The sequence below is a fragment of the Anolis sagrei genome, chromosome 6 (genome assembly GCF_037176765.1).
Source record: "Anolis sagrei isolate rAnoSag1 chromosome 6, rAnoSag1.mat, whole genome shotgun sequence".
In the NCBI taxonomy this organism is placed as follows: Eukaryota; Metazoa; Chordata; class Lepidosauria; order Squamata; family Dactyloidae; genus Anolis; species Anolis sagrei.
In genome coordinates this window covers 35,253,990-35,274,308 of record NC_090026.1, presented here as the reverse complement: position 1 = coordinate 35,274,308, position 20,319 = coordinate 35,253,990, and the positions used below count along the sequence as shown (strand labels likewise).

General features: G+C 41.0%; 1 protein-coding gene across 5 annotated transcripts in view; it reads right to left on the bottom strand.

The window, feature by feature from the left end:
• The window catches only part of ARHGAP23 (Rho GTPase activating protein 23), a 285,796-nt gene that overhangs the window by 86,658 nt on the left and 178,819 nt on the right, over positions 1-20,319 (bottom strand). For all 5 annotated transcript variants that reach the window (XM_060780918.2, XM_060780917.2, XM_060780916.2 and 2 more), the window contains exons 3-4: positions 5,762-5,786; positions 228-320 (exon numbers count right to left, since the gene is read on the bottom strand). In XM_060780918.2, the coding sequence (XP_060636901.2) occupies positions 228-320; positions 5,762-5,786 (118 nt within the window). The remainder of the gene's footprint in view (positions 1-227; positions 321-5,761; positions 5,787-20,319) is intronic.

Below are 20,319 nucleotides of genomic sequence, written 5' to 3'. Positions count from 1 at the left end.
TTGCTACTGTGGACCCATGGGTGGGGAGCCGCTTTGGGTTGAATCATACAGGTATGCACACTAACAGTATGGCAGAGTTTGCATGCATTTGCAGATGTACACAATACGGGACACTGCATGGAACAAGAAATTGATCCGACCTGAGAGGGAATTCCAATCAGAATTTGGATATTCTTATATTTTTAAAAGAATACCCTAAATTGGGGAAGGGGGTTCCCTTTTCTCACCTGTTCGGAGACCTGCCAGGTGTGCTGGACCATCTACCTTCACACTTTTCACAAAGATGGTGTCCATGGGTTCCAGACGGTTCCGCGAGGGTCCTATGGAGATGGAGAGAAAGAAATATAACAACAACAACAACAACACTTTATTTCTGGACCACACACTCTCCCCAGAAGGGCTCAGGGTAGTTTACACATTAAAAGGCAAACATGCAATGCCTCAAAATACGTGGAAACACATCAATTAATACAAAATAATGAAGAGTAGCAAAAAGGAATTAAGCATCAAAATAAAATAAAAACAAAAACATAAACATTACAACGTACATCCTAAAAACAAATTCTGAGACATTACATTAAAAATGGCGGACAACGGTGTTACATTTAAGACATATCATTACAGCCATCTAATACACATAGACAAAATTATGAATTAACTGGACTGACTTCATGGTGTTGACAAATGTTTTAACTGCTTTTAACCTAATGATTTATTTATTGTTTTAAACTATTGATATATTGTTGTTTGTTTGTATTTATGGCATTGAACTGTTGCCAATGTAAGCCGTCCTGAGTCCCCCTTTGGGGATTGAGAAGGATGGGATAGAAATGCTGGAAATAATAATAATAATAATAATAATAATAGATTAGCCAGCAGCCCTAATCTTCTTCTTCTCCATATGCTAAAGTATATAGTTACGTTTTTAGAAGTTTCTTAAAGGAGAGGAGGATGGGGGCCATTTTTATTTCTATAGGGAGGGAGTTCCAGAGATGGGGAGTGATCACAAAGAAGGCCTCCTCTCTCATACTCACCAACCAAGCTTGTGACAGGGGTGGAATGGGGAGAAGGGCCTCCTTTGTAGACCACACGTGATAGTCTATACAATGATATGAAATTTGACAAATAGCCTGGACCTGAATGATTTAGGGCTTTATAGGTAATTTAGCCCGGAAGCGGACGGCAACCAGTGGAGCTGTCACAAGATAGGAGTCGTCCATTTAGCAATCTGGCCGCCGATCTCTGCACTAATTGCAGCTTCTGAACTATCTTCAAAGGCAGCCCCATGTAGACAGCATTGCAGTAGTCCAAATGGGATGTAACTAAGGCACGCACTACCATGGCCAAGTCCGGCATCTCAAGGTATGAGTGCAGCTAGTGCACAAGTTTTAGCTGTGTGAAGGCGCTCCTGGCCACCTCTAACACCTGGGATTCCAGGGCCAACAATGAGTCCAGGATCACTACGGGCCTGCGGACCTTCAGAGGGAGTGTAACCCCATCCAACATAGGTTGAAATCCCATACCCTGATCCACCTTACAACTGACCAGGAGTACCTCTGTCTTGTTTGGATTTAGTTTCAGCTTGTTGGCCCTCATCTAGTCCATTACTGATGAAAGAAAGATGGACTCTTTAGATTTATTACATATAATTATATGATTATTCGAGATCCAGATTTGGGGGGTTGATAAGGTGATGAACAGACAAACTGACCATATAACTGGGATCAGCCTTGCCTAAAAAACAACCATCGTTTGACACCATCCAAAGAGTGCATGGCCATGCCATTTGTCGCTACTTGCAATTCCTAGAGCTCCTCAAACCACAAGCACCCGTGCCTGACTCTGAAGGGCAGCAGACTGCAGCACCCAGGAAAGCCAAAAGTTTTCTATCAAAGATAAAGAGCAGTGATGTGTTCCGACGGCATCAGATTTGCTCAGCTCAAAATCCTGCCTTGAGGCACTGGAGTCACAATCCTGTCCTTCAGACAGAAAAGAAAGCAGGGAGTAGCATAATGCACCACAACTTTGCTATATTCACATTCTCTTTATCTTCAAAGGAACCACGGGACGTCCTTTTAAACTCCACTAACCAGCAGTCCTATCAACACTATCAAGACACCAGCACAGATAGAATTACAAACTAGAACAGAAGTGTGGAGTAGAGCCATCTCTACCTTTAGGCACAGGAACAAATTGCAGATTTGAGATGACACTAAAGAACAGCAAATTGTTAGTTACTTAATACCTTATAACTTTTTTTAACCTCAAGATATGGGAAGAAGTTCTTTTTCTGCTTCAGGGGCTAGCTTTATAGACTGAACACCTTCACTTGAATGGGATGGTGGAGGGAAGGAGCCTGTTATTGTTCTGCCTCAGGCAGCAAATTGTTTGTAGTAGCCCCAGTATTGGTAAAAGGGGCATATGGTTGAAATCATGCAAGCAAAGTGGCAAGTTTATAAGAAGGGCTTTTGGGCGTTTTATAAAACATGGAGACACACTGCAAATCTCGATTCTGACTGAAGATTCATGCAAGATGAAAGACCACAAGTTTGATGGAGCCAAGCTTCAAAATCAAACTATGTTGTTGTTGTTCATTCGTTTCCAACTCTTCGTGACCTCATGGATCAGCCCACGCCAGAACTCCCTGTCAGCCGTCACCACCCCCAGCTCCTTCAAGGTCAATCCAGTCACTTCATGGATCCCATCCATCCATCTTGCCCTTGGTCGGCCCCTCTTCCTTTTTCCTTCCATTTTCCCCAGCATCATTCTCTTCTCTAAGCTTCCTTTCTTCTCATGATGTGGCCAAAGTACTTCAACTTTGTCTCTAGTATCCTTCCCTCCAATGAGCCGTCGGGCTTTATTTCCTGGAGGATGGACTGGTTGGATCTTCTCGCGGTCCATGGCACTCTCAGCACTTTCCTCCAACACCACAGTTCAAAAGCATCTATCTTCCTTCGCTCAGTCTTCCCTATGGTCCAGCTCTCACATCCGTAGGTGACTATGGGGAATACAATTGCTTTAACTATGCAGATCTTCGTTGCCAGTGTGATGTATCTACTTTTCACTATTTTATTGAGATTGGTCATTGCTCTCTTCCCAAGAACTAAACGTATTCTGATTTCCTGGCTGCAGTCTGTGTCTGTAGTAATATTTGCACCTAGAAATACAAAGTCTGTCACTGCCTCCACGTTTTCTCCCTCTATTTTCCAGTTATCAATCATTCTTGTTGCCAGAATCTTGAATTTTTTATGTTTAGCTGCAACCCAGCTTTTGCACTTTTTTCACCTTGATTAGAAGGTTTCTCAGCTCCTCCTCTCTTGGCCATCAATGTGGTATCATCTGCATATCAAAGGTTGTTAATGTTTCTTCCAGAATTTTTTTCCCCAGCCTTGCATTCGTCAAGCCCCACACATCGCATGATGTGTTCTACATACAAGTTGAAAATCAAACTGTATTTTCCTCTTTTTTGAACCTTAAAAAAGACACACAGAATCTGGCCCAAGTCTAAATCACTGCACAAGCAGGTTAGTGAACCCTAATATTTAACCATGACCTCCACATAAGTAAAAGTAAAGGTTTTCCCCTGATATTAAGTCCAGTTGTGTCCAACTCTGGGTGTTGGTGCTCATCTCCGTTTCTAAGCTGAAGTGCCGACGTTGTCCGTAGACACCTCCAAGGTCATGTGGCCGGCATAACTGCATGGAGCGCCCTTACCTTCCCACCAGAGCAGTACCTATCTATTCACATTTGCATGTTTTCAAACTGGTAGGTTGACAGAAGCTGGGGCTGACAGCGGAAGCTCACACCGCTCCCCAAATTCGAATCTGTGACCTTTAGGTCAACAAGTTTAGCAGCTCAGTGGTTTAACCCACTGTGCCACTGGGGGCTCCGACTTCCACATATATACGCCTATAAACAAAGGACATATTTTTGAAGATGTGAATGGAATGTATACTTTTAGGGAGCTAATTGGTGTTCCCAAAAGCCTCCTATAAACATTGTTAATCCCAGAAAAGCTGTGTGCTTCCCCAATGTGCCCTGAAATCTTCAGGAGAGGCCCATTACCATCATAGATATGGTTGATAAGGACATAGGCATTAGCACTCTCATGGGAGGCTTCCAAGCCTGTAGACCAGTGGTTCTCAACTGGTGGATCCCAAGGTGTTTTGGTCTACAAACCAAGTTGGTTGAAGGCCAAAACATCTGGGGACCCACAGGTTGAGAACCACTGCCCTAGACTTACAAACCCCCTCTCTTGCTAGGCTAGAATGGCTCCTTCTTTGCTGAATCAGGAAGATATTTTTATTTCATTTGGTTTTTAGAAGTGAAAGCTTTTAGGGAAAGGACTTGCAAAAGGGTGGTATGTTGTTTTAAATGGTTCTAACAACATTAATACAGTAGTTTAGCTCTGTTTTAGCCTTAACTTCTTGTATGTCTTCTGATATACTGTAGTCATTTTGATATCATTTTGTTTCCAACAGACCTCACAACCTCTAAGGATGCCTGCCATAGATGTTGATGAAACGTCAAGAAAGAATGCTTTTGGAACATGACAGGAAACCTCACAGCGACCCAAAAGATGAATACTTTGTTCCTAGAAAGGTAATTTTTCTCCATCTATGACCCAATGAAACGAAGATCTAACAATCCTTAAAATACTTGAAAGAATGTGTAAAGATGCCACCAGTTTGTAACGGTTTGTAAAGGAGCCACCACTTTGTAAGGACTTACTGAATTGATAACACAACTAATGGCTTGTAATATTGAAATGATCTTTCTTCAATGTGTAGCGTGGCTTAACTTGAAAGTATTTGTAACAGAGACTTGGTTTTAGAAGAAACTGTAACAAGTTTATTGAAGTATAGAAGAAGCTTGATAGTTTCGATGTTTCTTAACTCTTAGAGGCACATATCTTCCGAGGTTACATTTATAACATTTTATAAAACAACTCTTAAGAGGACTATTCCTTCCACTAAACAGGTTTCAAACTTATTTTCCTTCAAAATGTGTGTCTTTCTTTGACAGATTACTTCAGGTACAAGCTTGTTCTTTCCTTATGTTATTTCTGTTGCAGTAAAGATTCTTATTAGGGTTCTCTCCCCCTTTTGCTCATACATTGACTAATAATATAAATAAGTCAACTCGACCTATCTAAACTGCACAGGCTAAAAGCCAAAACCTTCCGGATTCTCAACACAGTAGAATCAGCCTTTCCTTGTAGTTCTTCGACTACAGGCTACCTTACTGGTTCTCAACACACAACAGAACCAGCCTTCCCTGTAGTTTGCTGACTACGGACTAACTGTTTTAAAATGGCTGCCCTGCCAAGTGGCAGTTGGCTCCGCCCCTTTTTTCATGGCAACCCAGCTCAAAGTGAGCTGAGCTAGCTACCATCCCCCCCCCCCCAAGTTATGCTGGTTTAAATGCCCTTTTAAACACCTATCTATAATTACACATAACTGCAGATTAAAATTCACACTTCACCACAGAATGGTGCATAGACAACATTTATAAAGGGACTTATATCTGGAAATTTGGTCAGCCTTTATAGAAAGGCATTTAAAATTGTGTTAGCTTTTTGTATTTTTATGTCCCTTCTTTTGTTATACTGGAACATCGTTTTGGGTAACAAATCCCTTTTGAATGAAAATTTATAATATTTTTTTTCAAGTAAAAAGAAGTTTTAAAAGATATGCACACACAGATGTCCACAAACACATAAATCCTATTCCGGATACAGGACACAAGCATAGCTACATACCCGTTCTGTTTCCATTTTCTTCCTCCTGTAAAAGAAAAGAGAGAATGATCATGTATATTTTTGAACAGGGCATAGCCAACTCAAAGGGTAAGTAAAGGAAGAGATAGGTTGCTCAATTCTTTTTACTACTCATTTTTTTTCCTTTATAATGTCCTACTAGATCAGTATTTTTTTCCTATAGAGAAATTATATGGGGACTCATATTGTTTACCATGCATAAAGTGGAGAGTGTTGGAGCATCTAAGAAATCAGTTAGTGTGAGTGTGTGTCAACTGTAAAATAAGTTGCAACAAGCTCATTGGACAGGCTATGCCCAGGGAAACTGGCTGAGCCTGGGACGTTTGGATACAGTTACATTTTTAGGCTTGAGCTATGCACATGCTTGCGGAGAAGAAGTTTGCAGAGAATGAGAGACTGTTTGGAGTTTGCTCTTGCTTCATAAGCTGCTGGAGGAAGATCCTCCACATGGACAAAGAAAGACCATTTTAAATCCCTTATAAAAGGACATTATGTAAGTCAATGTAACTGATCACATGATTGTACATATGTTGTTCTGAATTACGAAGAGTAAATTACTATTCTCCTGGCATTCAACATCTCGTAAAGCTTTATCTTGTGCAGTTAGGAAATACTAAATTCATTTCTGGATGTTGTCATCTAAAACAGTCTATGCAAAATTTAACAAATTCTTCTGCAATTTCTTTATACATCATTACTATATGGTTACAGTTCTCTGTTGGATTGAAAACTGCAGATTCCTTGCCAAAAATTCTGCCCTCTCCAACATAAAAATATTATTATATAGCCTTTAACAGATTTTTTTTACACTTTAAATGTGCCCAACAGTATCCAATTTATTTTTCTCTGTTGTAGTTGGTACATTATGGCCACAAACTGATTCCTTTGATGTTGGCTTTTGCATCTGGCTTTTTCTATCACCCTCATGCTTGTTTCTTCATTCTTTTCATTTGTTTGTTTTAGAGGGAAACTGCACTGTTTGATCTCCCATTTACTTTTCCAAAATCTCTCTCTAAAGAAAAGCCTGTGACAGTGTCTGTTTTTCAAACAAATTCTGAGCATACCAAACAGTTTTAATCCCCAGACATGGACATAATATTCTTCGACTAAGTGCAATCTAGTAGAAAATGGTATTACCATCAGCAAATGTCTCACTTCTAACATGCCAACATTTGCCAAGCTGGTGCCTCTAGAAACTGGATTACAATTCCCATCTTCACTGAGCCAAAACAGCAAAGCCATGTTGGCTAGAAGTAATGGGAGTTGCAAGTCCAACACATCTAGAGGGCACCAAGTTTGAGGAACACTAGTCTATATTTTTTTAAAAATTCATTATATCAAACTAGTTTTTACTACCTTCAAGTCCACTGATCTGATTATGTCTACTATAAATATGACTCAGTATCTATGCAACCCAATATTTTTAGAAACTTCTCTCAGTGCTTAATAACTACATTTAGCTCCCCACATTCACAGAGTTCAGGAGTGCAGATGTTGGAAGTGAAGAAGCATCAACACTTGTATAGAGGGGACAGAGGGAACGCCACGGTGCATGCCTGCTGTCTTGATTTCGCCTCTGTTTTCTAGATATATGTAACTCAAAGTGTTTTGCTTCTTTCCTGCTGAATTAAAGCAGATTGATCACCACTTTTAACTGCTCAATCTTGGGAGTTGTAGTTTTGCAAGGGTTTTAGCCTTTGCTGCCAAAGAGGGTTGGTGCCTCACCAAACTATAAGCACCAAGATTCCATAGAATTGTGCCATGGAAGTTAAAAGTGGTGTCAAACTGCATTAATTCTACAATGTAGATGTATCCTACATCTCCTTTGCTATCATACCTACTTTTTATCACACGATTTATACATTAAACAGCAAAAGTCAATAATAAAGGTCATTACACAATTAAATATAAGCATTTTCTGGTCATTTTGGTTAGCCTTGTGTGCTTTAAAATGAGCAGTATAGATCTGGACTGCACCTTACATTTAACACCTTTCCGATTCCAATTGCAAACCACAACTAGTCCAACAAAATCCCCAGATTAATAGGCTTTTGCTTCATTACTCTGTTTCATTCTATACATGCCCCATATACAAATATTTCCTGTAGTCTTCCTTACCACATGCAAACACTGGCCAACTTTACTTTTAAGATAGTATCAGTTAAGCTAAGCACAAAATTACATATAATTCAAAGCAGCCTTAAAATAGTATAGCTAAACGCTGGGAAAACAAGCCATGATCTAAAAACTCAACCACCACAATCCGGCCAGGAAATAAGTATGCTTCCCTCCACCACCTCCAGTCCTTCTGAGCTCTACTCCTTATCAAGAAACATCAACATGAACACAATTTGCAAATTTGCAACTAATGGCTGCAAATCATCTCTCCAATGGCATAGTTGAAGTATTGACCATCTCTTAGCATAGGGACCAGACTATTATGGCTATCCACAGTAATTTTCAATATAATGTATTTTCTTTCTGCACACAAAATAGAAGCTCATTATCCTCCAATACTTGCAAAATAGCTTTGAAAATTACTCCATCTCTACCTTCCCATAAGTAGACCTTTACGAAGAGGGCATGGGAACAAGGTGCCATCTTCTATCATTCTACAGCTGTTGTCCTTCTTCATTTCTTGGAAGATCATGGAATGAAGATAGTGGGGGGAAAGTCCTCAGTTCCACTATCAGAACTACCCACATCCTGACTGGAAGTCTTCAGAGAACTGGCAATTTTCTTCGCCAGACACCGCCCCAACATGTGCAAATGTGCTTTCAAGTCACCTGTTGGTTTATTGGCAACTTCATTAATGTCACATTACCTTCTTAGGGAAGAAATATTCAGAGGCGTTGTGTTACTGTCTTCTTCTAAAATATAGCCCACAGCACCTGGAAGTTCTTGGTCATCCAAATGCTAACTAGGTTTGAATCTGCTTAGTTTCTAGGATAAGACAGGATCTGGTGCCTACAAAGTATCTAGGCATGATGGCGCTCTCCTAGACTGACGTTTTATAGAGGTCATATGACAAAGCAGTAGCAATTAAGTCAAACATTTGGACTCCCATACAGTCTTCCCACCTTAAAGAACGCAAAAGCCCTACACCTCTACATTCCCAAACAAGATGGAACTCAACTTCTGCCTCACTGTCTCAGACAAAATAAAAACCCATTCAGGCTGTATCCTAGAGCTCAGATCCATAACACACTCCAAAGAAAAAGGGCTTGGTCTGCAAAAATACAAACTCAACCCCTTTCCCACTCCTTGGCCTGTTCTTAGAAGGCAAGGCTGGAAAGGGAGAAAGAACAACTTGGGTAAATAGCCTGCTGGCAAGCAATGCAGTTGCCCTACGTCAGGGGTCCTCAAACTAAGGCCCGAGGGCCGAATACGGCCCTCCAAGGTAATTTACCCGGCCCTCGCTCAGAGTCAACCTAAATCTGAAATGACTTGAAAGCACACAACAACAACAACAATCCTATCTCATCAGCCAAAAGCAGGCCCACACTTCCCATTGAAATACTAGTAACTTTATATTTGTTAAAATTGTTCTTCATTTTAATTATTGTGTTGTTTTCAAATGTTTTTTGCACTACAAATAAGATATGTGCAGTGTGCATAGGAATTCAGTCATGTTTTTTCAAATTATAGTCCGGCCCTCCAACAGTTTGAGGGACTGTGACCTGGCCCTCTGTTTATAAAGTTTGTGGACCCCTGCCCTACGTTCTCCAGTTTGATTCTGTGATCAGTATCCAGCTGATGTTGACTACAGAATTGTGCTGCAATATCTAGAAATGCCTAGATGTTCTCTCAGGTTAAAAATAAGGGGTTTTAATTCGTGTTTTTTTCCACTTTTGTGAGGATCCTGGGCCACTATGCCAGCAACTATGGAGTGCTCATTATGCATTTAGCATCCTGTTCAAGAGCCCATCCGTACAGATACATGCAAGTGCATTAAGAAAACTGCTGGTGGGAGACATTACTGAATTGCATTCCTTCTCCTTTTATTTAACTTAATTTAACTTTAGGCTCTAGGTCACTGGTTCTCAACCTGGGGTCCCCAGATGTTTTTGGCCTTCAACTCCCAGAAATCCTAACAGCTGGTAAACTGGCTGGGATTTCTGGGAGTTGTAGGCCAAAAAATATCTGGGGACCCCAGGTTGAGAACCACTACTCTAGACATATTTCTTGTACTGGGATGCCTCCCCCCTCCATTTCTAGAACTGCTGCACGAAAAAAACAACACCCAAAAGACAGCAGGAAGAAGACCCAGTCCCCTGTGTCACCATGTCTCCTTGTCTGTCACACAGGATCGGACTAAAACCATCCTCCTCCCAGTCCCTGCTCACTGCTCTTCCCCCGTGAACATTAGATCTTGTCAACTCACATCACGCCACTGTGAAGGCAAAATCTCAAGGACAGATCCTCCAGCCAAAATGCACTCACACACAAACCCCCATGCACGTGCAGGCAGCACTTGCCCTGGATAATAATTAAGGTGCTAAATATAGACATGTTTGGGGCTTCTGAATGTTTCCAGGAAGACAGGGGGATGACGGGTGAACAGAGGCATGTCTTCTAGGCTTTTTGTAGGAATGTGCAGAGAACCATTTGCCTCTTTGACTGGATGCGCTAATTTCCCAATAGACTCAGCCGAGGTGGGAAAAGTGCACCATGCATGCACCCCTGGGGCCATTTTGTCACACACATACACACACCCCAAGGGGATCCAATCCAATATTCACCACCAAATGTCCTCTGGGGTATGTGAAAAATATTTTCACTGCACCTCGGCCCCTTCCATCTTCATAAGAGAACTTTTATTAGAATAGGAAGAAATCCAGAAGTGGTATCCAAACATGTCTCTTATGCCTCAAATCTCCCAGCGGATCACTGCTTGGTGGCAAAAAATAAATTATTTTTCTTTGTGGTGGAAGTGCCCCCCAACATTACTGGGGACTAATGCTCTAGACTCCGAATTACCCGCCAATGAGGAAAATGTTTATCTATCAATATGAGTCATGGCTGACTTGCATGAGGAGTTTGCTTAGCATGCAAATATTTCTTTCAGTTGGGTTGTTGTGGGTTTTCTAGGATACATAGCCATGTTCCAGAAGCATTCCCTCCTGACGTTTCACCTCCATCTATGGCTTTAGGGAGCAAAGGAAGGGCACTAAAGTTCCCCAGTGCTCCATAGATGATGAATAGAACCCGTACCAATGTATTGACAAAGGCTTTCATGGACGGAATCACTGGGTTGTTGTAGGTTTTTTGGGCTATATGGCCATGACTCAGAAGCATTCTCTCCTGACATTTCACCTGCATCTATGGAGGACCTCAGACCTCACAACCTTTGAGAATGCCTGCCATACATGCAGGCAAAACGTCAGGAGAGACTGTTTCTGGAACATGGCCATACAGCCCAGAAAGCACACAACAACACAGTGATTCCAGCCATGAAAACCTTCGACAACACATTTCTTTCAGTTGTACATCAAATAAAGCACATATGATGGGTGTGACTGGCATGGACTGACTGATGGAATAAACCTGTAACCCACCCTCCCCATCTCACCCTGTAACCCACCCTCCCCATCTCACTTCAGCAAATTACAGTTTGAGGAAAGAAGAATGGGTTGGCTCTAAGGCCCCTACTATACTGTCCTTATATCCCAGGATCTGTTCCCAGGTTATCCGCTTTGAACTGGATTATCTGCATCTCCACAAATCTGGAATAAGCAGATAATCTGGGATGCAATCCTGGGATATAGGGCAGTGTAGAAGGGGCCTAAGACACCACCTTGTTTGGTGCTCAGCTCATAATAGGCAAAGTACAAACTGTTAAATTGATATCCCTTTTTAGAAATCCATTTTGTGAGAATTCTGACATCCACCATTCTTGGAAGGGACCAGAGATCCCTCTAATCCAAAATTTTGTCTCCAGCATCAACCCATACAAGTAAGAAACATTTCAGGCAGTCATAAATAGGGAGATGAAAGAAAGCAATGTTATGCCATGCATCCCTTTCAATGTGGATCAAGGTTTATTTTCATCTATCCCAACTTCCATTCTTTTCTCTCTTTTTTCGGAGCTAAAAAAATCCACTAAGCACGCTCTAAAAATCATGAATGGCTGGTGGGGACATTTGCATGTCAAAGTGACATCCTAGACAAAGAGTTGGAACATGCACGCAAGTCTCAGAGCAAAGACTTCCATCTTTTATGTTGCGCTGAGTCAATTTGATGCGCAGTAGCAATGTCCAACATGCCCAGAAACCCAATGCCAAAGACACAGACCAGTCAGAAGAAATAAAATAGTAGAACTTTACTCTTGGTTGCAGAGTTGAAATAAACAGCTTTGCACACTTACATTGTCTCTGTAAGTAATACTGGATAAATCTTCTGTGTTACAAATTATACAGCATAACAAAAATACATGGTTTCTTCACCACAACATAAACTTCTTGCATCTGCCCTCCAGCAAGCCAAAACACCCAACTGCTGCCTAACTACTAGCAAAAACTTTAAACTATAACATTCAAGAGGCGTGGCTCAGCCATGCTGAGCTGGGCTAGTTAACTGCAGCTGCAGTTAACCATCAATACTTTGCAAGGATTTCTGCAAGGCTTTCTTTAACACACACTGGACTTAAAGCAATATACCGTAATACCCCTCCTTGTGTTAAAGAAACCTTCACAAGGCAAATTCAAATATTCCCAAGTCACTTAGAAACTGTCTATGTTTTTGTGCACCCAACGGCTTGGTTAAAATGTCAGCTAGGTTCTTTGCGCTTTCACAATATGTCAGTGAAATCTTTCCATCTTTCACTGCATCCCTGACACAATTAAATTTTATGTCAACATGTTTACTCCTTTGTTTAACCCTTGCTTGTGTAGCCATCAAAATGCATGTTTGATTGTCTTCAAAAATATTTATTGGTTCTCCAACAGGAATCAATAGATCCCTCAATAGTTGTTTTAACACACATGACTCTGTGTATGCTTGAGAAAGAGCACCAAACTCGGCTTCACTCGAACTCAAGGCCACAAAACTTTGCTTCTTAGACTTCCAGTCTATGACTGCACCACTAAGCATAAACAAAATGCCAGTTGTTGATTTCCTATCGGGGCTGTTTCCGAAATCACTATCTACATAGCCTTCTAGAATTAGTGAATCGTCAGGATTCAAAACTAAACAAAAATTTTGAGTCTCTTTTAAATATCTCAGCAATCTCTTAAGACCATTCCATGCTGCTGTGGTTGGATTATTAGTATACCTGCTTAAGAAATTTACAGAAAAAGCAATATCAACACGGGTGTAATTACTTATATACAATAATTGTCCAATTACACTTTTGTATAAATCCATCTGTTGAATTGGCTCAGCATTTTCAACTTCATTCTGAAACCCTAAAATCATAGGTGATCGGGCACCTTTGCAATTTTCCATTCTCATGGTTTTTAACACATGCAAGATCTTCCCTTTCTGACTTAACATAAAACCTCCTTGCTCAGTTCTCATGATGTGTAACCCCAAGAAGTAATGTATTGGCCCAAGATCTTTTATCTGGAACTGTTGCTTTAACTCCTCAGCAAAATGGTTAATTTCTTTATCAGTTTCAGCAATAAAGCATAGATCATCAACATAAACTAAAAGAATTTGATAATCGCAATTAATATTCCTAGTATAGACACATGGGTCTGCTCTGCTCCTAACAAAACCCATTTTCAATAAATTTTCACCAAGACAATTGTACCACGCTAAACTTGCTTGCTTTAAACCATAAAGGGCCTTGTTCAATTTGAAATAATTTGACTCATTGCTTTTGACTCCGGGAGGTGACTTGATGTAAACATCTTCCTTCAAAGTAGCGTTCAAATAAGCTGTATTTACATCAAAGTGGTTGACCTTTAATTTCAAACATGCTGCTATATTTAAAGCAATCCTTAATGAATTTGGGTTAAGAGTAGGTGAATACACTTCTGAGTAATCAATGTCCTTTCTCTGACTAAACCCACGTGCTACCAAACGTGCTTTGTGGCGCACTTGTCCCTCTGAGTTCACCTTCTGTTTGTAAACCCATTTGGTTTCTATTGGCTTTATACCTTCTGGTAATTTAGCTGGTTCATAGACATTTAACCTCCTCATGCTACTTAATTCCTCCTGCATAGCTTGCAGCCATTTTTCTTTTTCTTCATGAGGTAAACTTTCAACTTCCTCATAAGTTTGAGGTTCATCTGTTACTAAACACACTTTAACTTGCTGGATTGTAAATCTTTCAGGAGCCTTTCTAATTCTTGTGGTCCTCCTGAGTCCTGTGCCTTGACTAGTGCCTTCCTCAGGATCTATCTGCTCTTCCTTTACCTCCACCTCATCTGACTTAGATATTTTAAATTCCTTAGTCACTGGACTACTCTTGAGTTGAGGAGAAGCAGGAGTTGTTGCAACAGCACTTTCCTGCTCTGAGGTTTGTGTCTCCTCAAGAGTTTCCTCATTGCAAACTGGGAGAAACACCTCATGATTAGCATGTATTCTATCCCAACTTTGAGGACAGGCAAAGTTTGCAGACCTAGAAATTACTATGGACCCATCCTTGTCCAAAAATCTCCACGCCTTAGCTCCTTGAGCATATCCAACCATGACTAACTTTCTGGATTTTTCCTGACCTTTCCTTCTAATTGCTTTGGGCACTAAAACCCATGCTTGAGTCCCAAAAGCTTTCAGATGTCCCAAAGGTGGTTTCTTTCCATACAAAAGGAAATATGGGGTATTTTGAATAGGTTCAGACCATATTCTGTTAATTAAGTAATTGGCAGTCATCATTGCCTCTCCCCATAAGTTACTGGGTAACCCTGAGTCTGTCAAGAGAGAATCCTTAACTGTTTGAATCTTTCTTACAAACCTTTCTATTTTGCCATTTTCGGCACTTTGATATGGGCACGTCTGTCTGTGTTTAATCCCCTCTTTTTTCAAGAAATTCTGTAAATTGTGTGATGTGAATTCGCCTCCTCTATCAGTTTGTAAGGCTTTCACATCTACCTCAAACTGTCTCCTTACGTAAGCAACCCAGTTCTTAAAAATTTCAAACACTTCACTTTTATGCTTTAACAAAAAACTCCATGCAAAATTGGAGTAGTCATCTAGAATACATAAACAATAAATTGCCCCTCCTTTGCTGGGATGAAAAGGTCCAATTAAATCTGCGTGCACTAACTGAAAAGGCTTTTCAGAATTCCTTAAGCTCTTTTTACTTACAGGCGCAGATTGAGCTTTAGTTCCCTTACATACAGTGCAATCCAGGAAATGTTTACAATCTTCCAATTTTAAACCCTCACTGTACTCCTGCATCTTGTACAGAACTTTAAAACTTGGATGACCCAAAATCCTGTGCAACTCATGTATGCACCTATGGTGTAAAGGAGTATTCTTGCTCACTATGTTGACATTATTTGCACTCCCTGACTCTAAAGCATATATACCATCCTGTATTGTCCCTGTTCCATACAGTTTGGTTCCTTTCAGGATTTTGACTTTGCCTCCTGAAAATATAACATCAAACCCCTCACTATCAAGTTTCGCCACTGATATGAGATTATAATCAATTTGTGGAACATAAAATACATTTCCCAAGGTTATTTCCAAACTATCAACAAAAACCTCTCCTTTTCCTTGAACGGAGTAATGCTTTCCATCAGCAAGTGTCACATTGAAACCATTCAGCTTAGTAAATTTTCTAAACAAAGTCTTGTTATTTACAATGTGTTGTGAACACCCTGAGTCAACATGAAAGTCATCCTTCTGTTCTCGGCTTGGATTTGTCTGTACAACTCTCACGTGCGAGGGACTGCTCCTTTTCTGATGAGGCTGACTCCCCTTCTGCTTGTCTCGCAGCTTTGGGCAATCTTTCTTCATGTGCTTTGGAGAATTACAAACAAAACATCTTCTCACAGCACAAACTGTCTCTCTTCCTTGCTCTGCTGCTTCCCCAGCAGGCCGTCTGTGTTGAACACGCCCAGTTGAGCTTGTGGTCTCCAAACACCGATCCTTTCTTCGTTCATCGTCAGCAAGAAGACGCGAAGAAACATACTGCAGATTCAGCTGCGCTTGTGGGAGTGATTCCAAAGAATTCACAATTCCATCATAAGAATCGTCCATGGAGGATAACAAAATAAAACACTTATTTGCCTCAGTGAGCGTGAAGTTTCTCTGCTCCAGCTCAACAAATAAGCTCTGCAATGTCTGTAAATGGTCTCTCAGCTCCTCTCCTCTCTGGAGACGCTTTCTGTACAGCCTTCTAGCTAATACAGCCACAGTTGCTGAAGAGTCCGAGACATGCACCTCCTTAAGCCGCTCCCATATGGCATGTGCAGTGGGCAAACTGCAAACATGGATCAGCTGTTCGTCGTCTACTCCGAGAATGAGACTTGCCTTGGCCTTCTCCAATGCTCTATGCTCCTCTGCTGTTGGTTGTTGTGGTGGTGGGTTCACAATACAATCCCACAGAGATTCCCTCCTTAAGTAACTCTCCATACGAACCTTCCATATGGAGTAATTCCTGCCATTCAACCTGGCAATAGGGAATGCTGCAATATTCACTCCTGGATCCATCTTCCAGAGTTTAGTCCCACAACAAAGTAAAGTCAAAAAAAAATTTCCTCTGTTAGGGTCTTTGCAAAATTAGGCTGGGTTATACTGGTGCATACTGGGTTATGCTGGGCCCATAACCTGTTGCGCTGAGTCAATTTGATGCGCAGTAGCAATGTCCAACATGCCCAGAAACCCAATGCCAAAGACACAGACCAGTCAGAAGAAATAAAATAGTAGAACTTTACTCTTGGTTGCAGAGTTGAAATAAACAGCTTTGCACACTTACATTGTCTCTGTAAGTAATACTGGATAAATCTTCTGTGTTACAAATTATACAGCATAACAAAAATACATGGTTTCTTCACCACAACATAAACTTCTTGCATCTGCCCTCCAGCAAGCCAAAACACCCAACTGCTGCCTAACTACTAGCAAAAACTTTAAACTATAACATTCAAGAGGCGTGGCTCAGCCATGCTGAGCTGGGCTAGTTAACTGCAGCTGCAGTTAACCATCAATACTTTGCAAGGATTTCTGCAAGGCTTTCTTTAACACACACTGGACTTAAAGCAATATACCGTAATATTTTAACCTTCAACCCAAAGGGTGTGAGTGGCGGATGTTTGGAATTCAGCAGCTCTGTGAGTGACTAGGAAATTGCAGGATTTTGCCAGCAGAGGGTGTGTTTGCCTTTATCACACTGACCTCTCCCAAAGCTAAGGACCAAAGCTTCCAGGTCAAGCTCAGATGGCCTTGGATGCGACCTTCTCATATTGTCTTCCCTCCCACCTCACTCCTAGCCTTTGTCCAAGATCCTTAGTTCCTGTTCCCGGATCCTCTGGAGTGGATACACAGCACAGCTGTCCCTTGGTCTCCACCCAGCCCTGGCTCTGATTCACTGTTGTGCTGGTTACTGTGGCTGGATTGTCTTCCTAGTTCTTGACCCTGGCTCTCATCTGTTTCCTGTTTGCCCTCCTTCTTGATCTTTCTGAAACTGTATAGGCTGCAACTTTGTAGTGAGGCTATGATTTCCCTGAAGCTTATAGAGAAGCCTACATTTAAAGGATGCCATATGCCAGTTCTCTGAACCTGGATAGTCTAATTTGTGTCTGAATCTTTAACCTAGAGAAAATGTCATCCACCCTACCTTAAAGACTTTTTAATAGTTTTCTACCCATATATATCACACAAAGAAGAACATAAAAAGGGTTTTATTTTTATTTCATATCAAAAGCATTGCATAAATTAGTATAAAACTGAAAAAATAGAAGGAGCACACGCGGCTAAATATCTTTTGACCAAAAACGGGAACCAACAATGGCATTGTCTGTAGCCTCCAACAATTCTTCCTCTGTACATGAGGCAGGGCATAGTGGACAAGCATACAGATGCGGAGTTGTCTGTTCTGCTCCACAGTCACACAAGGTGGGGGAGTCTTTTAGGTAGTGCCATTTTGCCAGGTTATCTTTTGATCTGCCCACTCCACTTCTGAGTCTGTTGAGGGACTTCCAAGTTGCCCATTCTTGGTTTGCCTCTGGAGGACGACCCTTATGGGGGGCCATCCAATTGGGATTTCCTGGTTTAGCTGCCCGGAGGGATACTCTTGCTGTTGCTGGGGGAATATTAAGAGGAGTGGTGGTTCTCATGAAGCTTTTCCTTGATTTGAGTCTACTGGGAGGAGGCCAATAGCCATACAGTGGATGGCTTTCACAATGTACAGCAACTTCCCATCACACATCGAGGGGGGGGGGGGGAATGCCAGCAAGCTTGTCGAGTTTATCAACAAGTGTAGGTTTAAGACATCAAAAGATCTTTCATGTCCTCTGGGTATGGGGATGAGAACTTTGACTTCTTACAAATGGCTATCATCGAAACCTTCATGACCACCAGTCTGTTTTGAATTTACCAAGCAAGGTGCAGACTCAGCATCTCTTAAGAAGTGAGGGTTAGACATAACTAATCTGTATTAATTAGGCAGTGAGTTATGCCTCTTTAATTAAGTGCAAGTAATCTGCATTAATGTAAGAAATGCCTTGCTGGGACAGATCATGGCTCGACTCATTCAGCAGACAGTAACCAGCAGACAGTAAGGGATCTCCCAGGAATGAATAAACTGCTGCCTAACCTCTACACTCCCAATGTAAGAGAATTCACTGGAGAAAGCACATACACAATTTCTCAATAGTCCATTATACTGAGAGTATGTTTGACTATGAGGAATTAATGGCTTCCAACATGGATGGTTTTAAAAGAACAGATAAAGTCAAGGAGGATATGACCATCAAGAGCTATTATTCAGCACTAGCTTTGGGTTTTAGTTTTAGTATCAGTATGTTCAGTATGTGTAGTACTTGGATGAGACTGCTAATGAATACCAAGTGCTGTAGGCCTGTATCTCAGAAGGAGGAACTGGGGTCACCATTAGTCAAAATGTAACTTGAAGATACATACACACATGTGTGAAGCAAAGAAAGAAAGAAACAGGGCATTGGCTTATTGGTACCATCTCTGTTTCCCTTCTTTTCTAAGGAAATTGATGCGGTCAGCTCAGGTTTTGGAAGTAACGAGTATTCCTGTTCAAGGAAGGCATTTGAATCGCTACTGTAGCCCTAAGTGTTCTGTATTGCTGATGCTACTCTGTGCTCTGTAATGGGCCCTGCTGCACTGGAAAGGAGCTAGAGATATACGGCCAGTTCTCCACATTTCCTACAGTCAGAAGTACACAGCTCCTGCAAAAGTGAAAACTGTGATTTTTTTTTAACCTCTCTACAACTCCCTAGGAATCTTCACTGGATGTTGACCACAGAATTGCATTCGAAGACCTAAAGTTTCCAAGAGGGATTCTCTTGGAATCTAGTTCTTTTAGCACAACTCTACACTCAACCTCTAGTAGAGGTTGGCCACAGAGTCATACTGGAGGGCCTAGAGATTCCTAGAGAAAACATTTTAATCAAATCAGCAAATAATCAAATCCACAAAATAAAACACATAAATGAAGAGGGTTGAATGTATTCTGCTTCTCGACTTGGAAATGGAGAATAGCACCTCTCCCAGAGCCAGAGATGAGCACCGCCTCCAAAGCCGGAAATGAAAGAAGAAGCCTTTGCCTTTGTTTGTGTTTGTGTGTCTCATTGTATTGCAACAAGGCATTGAATGTTTGCCGGTATCTGTTTATGCTGTAATCCGCTCTGAGTATTATTATATTATTGTTCTCTTGTTGTTGTTGTTGTTGTTGTTGTTGCTATTTACTAATACAAAAGCACAGTATGTCACAGCAAACGAGATCTCTATGCTGGATTATTATTATTATTATTATTATTATTATTATTATTATTATGACACAAAACACAGTATGTCACAGCAAATGAGATCTATATGCTGGATTTCGTATCAAAAAATCACAAGTCGAACACTTCCCAAGCGTCTAGGACTGTGTGATGTATTTCGAATGATGTGCACAGATCCAAGTAAGGTGGCCTTTTGCAGTTGACAGATCATGATTTTGTCAATGTTTATTGTTTCCAAATGCCAGCTGAGATCTTTTGGAACGACACCCAGTGTGCCAATGACCACTGGGACCAAAGCCTCTGGTTTATGCCAGAGCCTTTGCAGTTCGATTTTGAGGTCCTGATAGCGGCTGAGTTTTTCCTGTTGTTTTTCCTCAATGTGGCTGTCACCTAGTATGGTGACATCAATCATCCAGACTTTTTTCTTTTCCACAATCGTGATTTCTGGTGTATAGTGTTCAAAACTTTGTAAGTCTGGATTCGAAAATCCCACAGTATTTTTGCATGTTCATTTTCCACGACCTTTGCAGGTTTATGATCCCACCAGTTCTTTACTACTGGCAGGTGGTACTTGTGATGTAAGTTCCATTATTATTATTATTATTATTATTATTATTATTATTATTCTCTGTTAGCTGACTAAAGGATCGTTCTGGTTGACTATTAGAA